This window comes from Oncorhynchus gorbuscha, linkage group LG22 (assembly GCF_021184085.1).
Source record: "Oncorhynchus gorbuscha isolate QuinsamMale2020 ecotype Even-year linkage group LG22, OgorEven_v1.0, whole genome shotgun sequence".
Taxonomy (NCBI): domain Eukaryota; kingdom Metazoa; phylum Chordata; class Actinopteri; order Salmoniformes; family Salmonidae; genus Oncorhynchus; species Oncorhynchus gorbuscha.
The window spans coordinates 3459236-3471263 of NC_060194.1; the positions used below are offsets into that span (position 1 = coordinate 3459236).

At 40.8% G+C, this 12028-nt stretch overlaps 1 protein-coding gene across 3 annotated transcripts in view; it reads left to right on the forward strand.

Moving 5' to 3' along the window:
* efr3a (EFR3 homolog A (S. cerevisiae)) overlaps nucleotides 1-12028 on the forward strand; it is a 250798-nt gene that overhangs the window by 233620 nt on the left and 5150 nt on the right. For all 3 annotated transcript variants that reach the window (XM_046320769.1, XM_046320771.1, XM_046320770.1), the window contains 3 exons: nucleotides 4849-4934; nucleotides 5351-5399; nucleotides 6546-6649. In XM_046320769.1, coding sequence (XP_046176725.1) covers nucleotides 4849-4934; nucleotides 5351-5399; nucleotides 6546-6649 — 239 coding nt within the window. The remainder of the gene's footprint in view (nucleotides 1-4848; nucleotides 4935-5350; nucleotides 5400-6545; nucleotides 6650-12028) is intronic.

The following is a 12028-nucleotide window of genomic DNA, read 5'->3' on the forward strand; positions in this document are numbered from 1 at the left end:
CAGTCCTATACACGGTAGGGAAGATCCTCCACAGGTGCAGGCAGACGTCGCAAGGTAACCCGACCAAGTAGAGGAGCTTAGTTTGACGCCCAATCCTCTGTAGTCATAGTACCCGTGTCACTGCTCTCCCAACATGGTGCAACAGTCTCTGTTGGTGTCCATTTTGGCACAACCCTAATTGAATGCAGTGAATATTTGGGTTTCTCTTTAGTGTATTGTCAAGTGAGCCAGATTCTGACCTTTTCAACACAGGTATGTTTATAAGTGAAGCTAAATGAGTGTATTATTTAAAGCGAACTGACCCATTGCACATCGATAGCACCAAGGTTGGAGGTCGTTGACCTATAGATTACCCTTTCACCTCAACTCCGGACCAGAGCCCCAATTCTCACATGTTCACCTTTGACCTCTAAAAAAGGGCGTTCCCTACTGCCCATTCCCCAAATACACTGCTGCTTTGAAACCAAGCAGAAGCCTTGTAGATTCTAGAGCATCGTTGAATGATTTGTCAATTACATATGTCTTTCAATTCATACTTCAACTGTATGATATTCATGTTTGTAACTATGGCACTGGCATTTGGATTTATGTTATGGTGAGTACAATTTATAGGTGTATAGCAGTAAAGGGTTTTGTGAGTAATGTTGATACTCGTCATCTCTGCAGAATTTGCTGTGTAGCATAGATATGTCAAAATGTGTTAGATATTTTAGAAAGCTGCTTGTCTTTGTCAGTACTTAGTACAGTAGTTGCATTGAACTTGTTTATCATTTTTTATTGTATGTTGTCACATGTACAGTGCTTTCAGAAGTTATTCACACCCCTTCACTTTTTCCACGTTTGTGACCGACCAGCTCAAATCGTCCTTTTGTAACAACTTGAAATTGTGTTTTTTTTAATTGGATAGTAGAGTATAGACTCAAAACTACAAAATAGTATATCATACACTGCATTTTTGAGGAACAATGGGAAAGTAATTCTGCTTTGAAAGTTTACAAACTTGTAAACTCACTTTTGAGAAAATGGCCTTTGAATGTTTTGGTACCTAGTGGAAAGGTCTCATTTGTCTACACCCATTCAGCATTGTTCACGCCCTCTTAAGCCTTAGCCCCACCCATCTCTTTAAGGATTCACATGTGAGGTCATGTACTAAACAGTGAGTAGTGTGGGTCTCTACAGAAGGTGTAAACGGTACAGCCAAATGGTTACTGGCATAGTAGCAATATCAGAAATAGATACTGTCAATATGAAATAATATACAGTATGTACAAGAACAATATCAGTGATATATGAGGTAGTTAGTTATATGCTTACAATCAGGGGTAAAGTGGATGAGCAGCAGGATAGCATGTTTTTATTGTAGCAGCAACGTATGGCGTGTGTGTTAGGAGAGAGTCACTTGAATAGAGGCACTGCAGATAGTGCTGTTGACTGGTCCGTCCGAACCACACACGAACAAGGGAATCTGTATTCGGAGAGCCTGTTTCTGTCCTGCCCTTGACTTTGGGGCAGGGCATGTGATGTCCTCTTTGTTGCAAAACTCTCTGATCTTCTCAAAAACATACGTTTGTCTAGCTGTGTCCAGTCCAGGTGGTGCTTGTACAGGCAGACCATCTATGGGAGGAAGGATGTCAGCGTTGCACAGCAGCTTGGTTTGGCCTGTGATCAGGAAGTGAAGTTCCAGACTGTGGTGGAGCTTGTGCATGGTCAGCCAGGCACAATACCAGAGCACAAATTGGTTCTTGTTTTAGCCACTGCAGTTATCACAATTCAGGTCCACACATGTTTCCCCAACTCTGTAGTTGGCGAAGAAATGGTGCATTTAGTTGATTACTGCGCTGCTGCCTTTGCTGGATGACATGCCTTCATCAATCAAGTAGTTGACTTGTTGTGGTTTTCCTTCACAGCAGACACCAAACAAGGCACACTTGAGTTAGAAAGTAGATGGGGGCCTGGCTGCATAGGGTCAGAAGGATAGTACACCTGCAAACCACAACAAAAAACATTAAGATAAGTTAATGAAAAGAAAATGTAACATGAAACGTAATATCATTTTTTTTATACATCATTATCAGGTAAGTTTCACTTACCTACAAGTGTGCGGAGCAGCAGCACTGTCAGCTGTCTGTCCTGTCCCCCTGTAGCGCTGTCTTAGGCATCTCACAACACGGACATTCCAATTTTTTGCCCTGGCCACATCTGCAGTCCTCATGCATTCCTTTGCAGCGTGCCTCCAGTGTGTTTTGGTGTTTTTCAGAGTCAGTAGAAAGGTCTCTTTAGTGTCCTAAGTTTTCATAACTGTGACCTTAATTGTCTACCGTCTGTAAGCTGTTAGTGTCTTAACGACCGTTCCACAGTTGCATGTTCGTTAATTGTTTATGGTTCATTGAACAAGCATGGGAAACAGTGTTTAAACCCTTTACAATGAAGATCTGTGAAGTTATTTGGATTTTTATGAATTATCTTTGAAAGACCGGGTCCTGAAAAAGGTCAGTTTATTCTTTTGCTGAGTTTATTTGTTCAGCACTTTTGAAATGTACGGCTACATATTTCAGAACATAGGCCGTTCTTACAGTATTCTCCCTGTACACCAAGTCAGAACCGTAGGATAAATAAAGGGGTCATATAAGCAGACAATGAAAGCTCTTACAATATTCTTTGATGACATTTCTCTAAAACAAGGTATAGGCTACATATGCACCAACAAGTCAGATTAGTAAACTAAGTTATGAGGGGGAAAGGGACCACATTTTTAGGTGAGGTATATGGGCTACTAACAGCTTACTACACCTCATACACATTCTTAGCTACAGTATACATATTTCCCTGGCGTAGTATGCAATTTATGCAGCAGCATACAATACATTTTTGGACTCACCTTTGTGCTGTGCTCACTTGAACAGGAAAGTGGTGCAGCGGTCCTTCTTGTGGGCAAATTTTGTCATGAATTTATGGTGCTCGAAAAAAAACAAGGTCAAATCATGACGTCAGTGATCTTCAGGTCGGCGCATCTAGAAAGTGGTTAGAGCGTTGGACTAGTAACCGAACTGCCTTGCTCAGGGGCAAGATCGAATCCCCGAGCTGACAAGGTACAAATCTGTCGTTCTGCCCCTGAATTGGCAGTTAAACCACTGTTCCTAGGCCGTCATTGAAAATAAGAATTTGTTCTTAACTGACTTGCCTAGTTAAATAAAGGTAAAACGATATGTATTTTCCCAGTCGGCGCTATTTTTTTTCCCTGAGTTCCCAGTTGTCTTGAGCTCACTGAAATCTGAGATTTCACAGTTACGAGTTTCCAGTTGTTTTGACTGCAGCAGAAGTCATGCTGGATTGACACCATGGCCCATCTATTCAACCTTTTCTGGCCCATGGTGTTGCGTGTGAATGTTTATCCTTTTAAGCTTGGAAAGAAGACCCTTAAACCCAGAACACACCCTCTCCACCAAATAGCAGTGAGGGGAAGCAAAATAGTGATTGCTTTGCAACGCTTGCCTAGCCTGCTTGATACGATTTTGAAAGTAGAATGTTGACATGATCAGTCCAATCGAAGCTATGGTAACGTGATTTGAGGTCATTTTATCAGTGGGCAATGATCTTGAGCCTTCATGGATGGGCACTTCTAATGTAAATCTATGGCAGCACCCAAGGGGCTTGAACTATTCTAGCTCTCTGTGTAGATTTTGCAGTGAGGTAGTGTCCCCATCAGTAACAGAACACCGAGCCAATCCCGGCGCAACTAGAGAAGATTACCAACCCCTATGCCCTGTATTTTCCACTGGCTGCCCCTCCACCACAGAAAGCACTGAGATAGGCTGAAACACCTGCCTGTCTTACTCAAGACAGCTTGCCCTGAATGACGGGTCGCCACTGACTATTCGACACCATCATGTAGATCCATTGTAGTCGCCATGTTAGTGTTTAGGTACCAAACTGCTTTAGTCGAGAGTATTCAGTGTGAACATGGTAATGCCAATATCCACAACACACACACACACACACACTGGACACACACTGAGCTCTCATTAGCACCTTTCCACAAGTGGCTAGCTCATTAGTCATACCTGTTTAGTGTGTTTCAAGCTGTATGGGTCACATTGGTTTACACAGGTTTTTACCTACAATAAATTAACTTTTTTTTCCTTTTTTCTCTTTTCTTTTTAAGACTGTATTTTATTTCACCTTTATTTAACCAGGTAGGCCAGTTGAGAACAAGTTCTCATTTACAACTGCGACCTGGCCAAGATTAAGCAAAGCAGTGCGACAAAAACAACAACACAGAGTTACACATAGACAAACGGCCTGGCTCGGACAGTGCTTGCTTACTTACTTACTTACTTACTTACTTACTTACTTACTTACTTACTTACTACCTCGGACGAGCACCACAAGTATATGATTCAGTTTAATTGAAGAATTTTGACAGACCGTCTCCCAATACTTAATGGTATATAACAAAGATATAACAAATGTACTGCATTCAATCTTGATTTAGAAACCCATTCATCTGACATATTTGTTTTTCCTTTATTTTCTTCCTTTTGTATTATTCTGATTGAGACATGCAGGTGGGGGGGAAACAGATTAGGGTTGGGGATTGAAACCCCTGTCTCTGGTGGTGAGAGGAGTGCATATGTGTGAAGCTGGGAGTTGCTCCACTACGGGCTCTGCACATCAGAGATATTTAATGACGTTGAAATGCATTTTGTATCGTGTGTATGACGCGATTACAAAAAAAGACAGTCAGCTAGATGGCACGTGTGTTACAGTACTATTCTCGACCAACACTATACTGTGTACTTCAAACTGCAGTATGCCAACCTCCACTGAAGTAGTTGTTTTATGATGCAGATGAAGACCGCCTCACCCGAAGAAAGAGTTTGGTTGACACCATTTCTCTTCAAGTGGATTTCCCTTCCGATAGCCTACCAGACAAGGTACGTCTGGACATATGTACGCTCTCCTGATGCAGTGAAAATCATTTAACAAATCAAGTAAAGGAAAAGGAGGCTCTGTTATGTTTCTGCATGTCTGAACATAAACAAATGTAACTTTCAACACTCCAACAACATTGAACACCCAAGCAGTGCTCCTACCTTCGCTTTCTATCGCACCGAAATGTACACGTCTTTTGATTGTGATTTCTGAGATCGTTGTGGGGATAATGGGGGTATCCGGTTTCACTTGGTATCAGGAAAAGTTGGTTTCTCTAATATATGGGATAAAGCCATATATATTGTAGGTATTTGAATGATTATAAAACCATATGCACCTGATATAGTGTAAGTACAAGGAAGATTTCTCAATGCCCAGGGTTCTGTTGAGTAAAGGACTCCACTTTCTTTCTTTGCAGTCTCTGCTGGCTGAGGAGATCACCTTCGAGACTCTGAAAAAGGCCATTGGTAAGGCATTGGAAACCCTGTAGTTATGAGCAGAACCCCTTCAACCGTATTAGTCTTTGTAAAGTCTATCATAGCACACAGCATTTTAGCAAGCACAGTTAATAATCGACCAGGCAGGCCAAAATGACAAAACATTGCTGAAATTAAAGTTGAATTGAAATTGAAGTGTAGCGAAATGCTTGTGCTTTTAGTTCCGACATTGCAATAATATCTAACATGTAATCTAACAATTCCACAACAACTAACCCTTTCTTGATAAAGTGATGATTCTATAACACAAAACTGATGATTTCGGATTCATGTTTACATATCTTGCATCACTCATCTCATCTCGTATGTATATACTTGTATTTTATACCATCTATTTCATCTTGCCTTTGCCGCTCTGTCATTGCGCATTCATATATTTATATGTATATATACTCATATTCTTATTTGGGGCGGCAGGGTAGCCTAATGGTTAGAGCGTTGGACTAGTAACCGGAAGGTTGCGAGTTCAAACCCCCCGAGCTGACAAGGTACAAATCTGTCGTTCTGCCCCTGAACAGGCAGTTAACCCACTGTTCCCAGGCCGTCGTTGAAAATAAGAATTTGTTCTTAACTGACTTGCCTAGTTAAATAAAGGTAAAAATAAATTAAATTCCATACTTTTACTTTGATGTGTGTGTATTAGTTAGTTGTTGTGGAATTGTTAGATTACATGTTAGATATTGTTGCAATGTCGGAACTAAAAGCACAAGCATTTCGCTACACTCGCAATAACATCTGTTCACCATGTGTTATTTCATTTCATTGACACATTAACCACTATGTTCCATTTTGAGCAACTGAGCTTAAAGGCCCAGTGCAGTCAAAAACTTCATTTTGAAAAGACCGCCTGAAATTTCAGCCTGTTTTGTCATTTTGGCCTGCCTGGTGACATCACCAGATTTGTAGTATTTTTGTTGAAAATAATCACAGTAAGGTACTTTAATTATTGAACTATTAACCAGAAAATATTTGATATTGAAATAAAAACGTCTGCATTGGACCTTTAATGCGTCAAACTATAAAGACGTTACCAGATCATTTTTTTGTAAATACCAGGTTAAAACCAGCTGAAATAGGAGACAAAATGGCATTTGTAAGCGGCCCTCTTCTCTCCAGACACCACAGGGTTGGAGGAGCAGGAGAAGGAGAAGAGGCGCCAGGTCATGGAGAAGTTCCAGAAGGCTCCATTTGAGGAGATTGCCGCCCACTGCGAGTCCAAGGTAAACCAAAGATTACGTTGACCACAGTGCTGCCACACACACACACACACACTGCTTACTCTCTGTTTCACATACACACACCCACGCACCCGTAGATCTTTACATTACTCCCTTTTTGTTTACAAGGCCTTACTTCATAAGCTTCCATCTTATCTAACTTTGTTGTTGAAGTATAGACACCTGAGTTGCCTAACCCGTTCATTCTTGAGGTTCGTACGGTCTCCACCGGTAAATCTGCTTTTCGTTTTAATGCACCGTATTGCTGGAAAAAAATTAAATGCATTTCATCTTGATGTTCTGGTGCCGTTCGGGCAATTTTAAAGTTTTGATTGGGGACTTATTTGTGGAGGAATGTAACTATTTTTCTTGGTGATTTGTGATGTTTTATTTGTGCTTCCCATGACTGTATTTTGTATTTTAATGTGTATATGTTTGGGTATAATGTATATTTATGTTGCACAGTGCATTCGGAAAGTTCTCAGTCCCCTAGACTTTTTCCACATTTTTTTACTTTACAGCCTTATTCTAAAATATATATATATATATTTTTTAATTCCTCATCAATCTACACACAATACCCAATCATGACAAAGCAAAACAGGTTTTTAGACATTTTTGCTAATTTATTAAAAATAAAAAACAGATACCTTATTTAGCTAAGTATTCAGACCCTTTGCTATGAGATTAGAAAAATTGAGCTCCGGTGTTTCCATTGATCATCCTTGAGATATTTCTATAACTTGATTGTAAGAGCACCTGTTGTACATTCAATTGATTGGACATGATTTGGAAAGGCACACGCCTGTCTATATAAGGTCCCACAGTTTACAGTGCATGTCAGAGCAAAAACTAAACAATGAGGTTGAAGGGATTGTCTGTAGAGCGCCGAGACAGCATTGTGTCGAGACACAGATCTGGGAAGGGTACCAAAATATTTCTGCAGCATTGAAGGTCCCCGAGAACACAGTAGCCTCCATCATTCTTAAATGGAAGAAGCTTGGAACCACCAAGACTCTTCCTAGACCTGACCGCCCAGCAAAACTGAGCAATTGGGGGAGAAGGTCCTTGGTCAGGGAGGTGACCAAGAACCCGATAGTCACTCTAACAGAGCTCTAAAGTTCCTCTGTGAAGATAGGAGAACCTTCCAGAAGGACAACCATCTCTGCAGCACTCCACCAATCAGGCCTTTATGGTTGAGTGGCCAGAAGCAAGGCACATGACAGCCTGCTTGGAATTTTCTAAAAGGCCTCTAAAGGACTCTGACCGTGAAAAACATGATTGAACTATTTTGCCTGAATGCCAAGTGTCACATCTGGAGGAAACCTGGCACCATCCCTAAGGTGAAACATGGTGGTAGCAGCATCATGCTGAGGGGATGTTTTTTTAGCGGCAGGGACTGGGAGACTAGTCAGGATCGAGGGAAAGATGAATAGAGCAAGGTACAGAGAGATTCTGCTCTAGAGTGCTCAGGACCTCAGACTGGGGTGAAAGTTCACCTTCCAACCGGACAACGACCCTAAGCCAAGACAATGTAGGAGTGGCTTCAGGACAAGTTTCTGTATGTCCTTGAGTAGCCCAGCCAGATCTCGGACTTGAACCGGATCGAACATCTCTGTAGATACCTGAAAATAGCTGTCCATCCAACCTGACAGAGCTTGAGAGGATCTGCAGAGAAGAATGGGAGAAACCCAAAGCTTGTGGTGACATACCCAAGAAGACTCAAGGCTGTAATCGCTGCCAAAGGTGCTTCAATAAAGTACTAAATGGTCTGAATACCTATGTAAATGTTATATTTCAGTTTTTTTATGTTTAATACATTTGCAAAAATTTCTAAAAATGTGTTTTTGCTTTGTCAATTTGGGGTATTGTCTGTAGATTGATGAATCCATTTCAGAATAAGGCTGTAACATAACAAAATATGGAAAAGGGCAAGGGGTCTGAATACTTAACGAATGCACTGTAAATACAGGGCACCTTTCCCTGTTAAAATAAGGTTCAATTAAAAATTATAATAAATCATTTGCAGTTTTAATACATATTTCCTGAGATTCTATGCGTTTTGCCATGGTTAATGCTGTGTTATTGTACTCAACAATAATAACATTACTGCCCAATACCTCTAAATTAATTGCTTTTTGGATTTTAAATTCTCACTGACTGTCTAGCTTTTATTATTGGGACAATTAAGAATGTTTTTCTTCTTTTGGCTCTATAATCAAAAGGATAAAGTGTAGACTGTCAGCTTTAATTTGAGGGTATTTTCATCCAGAGAGATCGGGTGAACATATCGGGTGAACTGTTTAGAAATTACAGCAATTTTGGTACATAGTCCCCCCCCCCCCCATTTTAGGGGAGCACAAGTATTGGGACAAATTCACTTACAGTTGAAGTCGGAAGATTACATACACCTAAGCCAAACACACCTAAGAAATACAATTAAACTCAGTTTCACAATTCCTGACATTTAATGCTAGTAAACATTCCCTGTCTTAGGTTAGTTAGGATCACCACTTTATTTTAAGAATGTGAAATGTCAGAATAATAGTAGAGCGAATGACTTATTTCAGATTTTACTTCTTTCATCACATTCACAATGGGTCAGAAGTTTACATACACTCAATTAGTATTTGGTAGCATTGCCTTTAAATTGTTTAACTTGGGTCAGACGTTTTGGGTAACCTTCCACAAGCTTTCCACAATAAGTTGAGTGAATTTTGGCTCCTGACAGAGCTGGTGTAACTGAGTCAGGTTTGTCGGCATCCTTGCTCGCACATGCTTTTTCAGTTCTGTCCACACATTTTCTACGGGATCGAGGTCAGGAGTTGTGATGGCCACTCCAGTACCTTGACTTTGTTGTCCTTAAACGATTTTGCCACAACTTTGGAAGTATGCTTGGGGACATTGATCATTTGGAAGACCCATTTGCGACCAATCTTTAACATCCTGACTGATGTCTTGAGATGCTTCAATATATCCATATAGTTTTCTTTCCTCATGATGCCATCTGTTTTGTGAAGTGCACCAGTCCCTCCTGCAGCAAAGCATCCCCACAACATGATGCTGCCACCCCCGTGCTTCACGGATGGGATGGTGTTCTTCGGCTTGCAAGCCTCCCTCTTTTTCCTCCAAACGTAACAATGGTCGTTATGGCCAAACAGTTCTATTTTCGTTTTATCAGACCAGAGGACATTTCTCCAAAAAGTACTATCTTTGTCCCCATGTGCAGTTGCAAGCCGTAGTCTGGATTTTTAATGGCAGTTTTGGAGCAGTGGCTCCTTCCTTGCTGAGCGGCCTTTCAGGTTATGTCGATATAGGACTCGTTTTACTGTGGATATAGATACTTTTGTACCTGTTTCTTCCAACATCTTCACAAAGTCCTTTGCTGTTGTTCTGGGATTGATTTGCACTTTTCACACCAAAGTACGTTCATCTCTAGGGGACAGGACGCATCTCCTTCCTGAGCGGTGTGACGGCTGCGTGGTCCCATGGTGTTTATACTTGCGTACTCTTGTTAGTACAGATGAACGTGTTACCTTCAGGCATTTGGAAATTGCTCCCATGGATGAACCTGACTTGTAATTGTTTTTCTGAAGTCTTGGCTGATTTCTTTTGATTTTCCCATGTCAAGCAAAGGGGCACTGAGTTTGAAGGTAGGCCTTGAAATATATCCACAGGTACAACTCCAATTGACTCAAATGATGTCAAATAGCCTATCAGAAGCTTCTAAAGCCATGACATCATTTTCTGGAATTTTCCAAGCTGTTTAAAGGCACAGTCAACTTAGTGCATGTAAAGTTCTGACCCACTAGAATTGTGATACAGTGAATTATAAGTGAAATTATCTGTCTGTAAACAATTGTTGGAAAAATTACTTGTCTCATGCACAAAGTAGATGTCCTAACTGACTTGCCAAAACTATAGTTTGTTAGCCGAAATTTGTGGAATGGTTGAAAAACGAGTTTTAATGACTCCAACCTAAATGTTTGTAAACTTCTGACTTCAACTGTATGTGTATTAAAGTTGTATAAAGTTAAGAATTTGTTCCCATATTCATTGCACGAAATGACTACATCAAGCCTGTTTCCTCTACAAACTTGTTGGATGCATTTGCTTTTTGTTTTGGTTGTGTTTTGGATTATTCTGTGCCAATAGAAATGAGTAGTACATAATGTATTGTGTCATTTTGGAGTCACTTTTGTTGTAAATAAGAATATAATATGTTTCTAAATACTTCTTCATTAATATACCATGATTACGGATAATCCTGAATGAATCGTGAATAATGACGAGTGTGAAAGTTAGACGCAAAAATATCATGCATGCTAACCTCTCACCATTACAATTTTTGGGGAGGTATGATACTGTATTTGTGCTGTATTTTGTGCGTCGAACTTTCTCTCATCATTATTCACAATTCATTCAGGATTATCCGTAACGATAGTACCAAAGAAAAGGAAAATAAACTATCCAATTTGCAGGAAACTCACTCTACATGCTTAAATGAAGTTTAAGCATGGGAAAAGGAATGGGGGTGATGAGATAATTTTCTTAATGCGTTTGAGCCAATCAGTTGTGTTGTGACAAGGTAGGGGTGGTATACAGAAGATACGTCCTGCTGTAGCTCCGTGTCCACGGCCTGTGTGCCTGGTCTCCTCTTCGACCGCTTGCCTCTCCTACATCGTTTATTTTCTTGTTGTGCTGCTTTTGTGCGCAAAAAAAACAGTATGTGTGCGATGGTAGCTGGAGTCGCTGTCTGTCTGGGTATTCGCTCAGTGGATGCCTCTGTCTGCGTTTTCCCTCGACTCCAACCCCATTTGATGCATGGAACAGATGTGGATGGGGCTATGTCCACGTAAGGGTGCTCTGATGAAGGCCTTGAGGTCGATACATAAAGCTTATTAAAGAACAGTGATACTATCAAGAGCGGTGTGAAGGTTTCTTAGTTTTTTCTGATGTTTTAATATTCGCATGAGGACGAGTCGTCTCTCGTTGAATGACAACAGGCACTTAATTGAATAATCTCTACTGTTGACCAGTCGCCGATGAGGGGGCATAGACTTCGGCTACCGACTTTTGGCTTCGAGAAACAATTTTGTGTGTTCGAACAGCTGACACAAACCTAAACAAAAACTTAAATGTCGTCATAATGTATGCAGATGTCTTTAGGCAGCCCAAAAAACACGGATTTATATGGCAGAAAAATCCATGAAACACGTACACACACACACACACACACACACACACACACACACACACACACACACACACACACACGGCAGGGTAGCCTAGTGGTTAGAGCGTTGGACTAGTAACTGAAAGGTTGCAAGTTCAAATCCCCGAGCTGACAAGGTACAAATCTGTCGTTCTGCCCCTGAACAG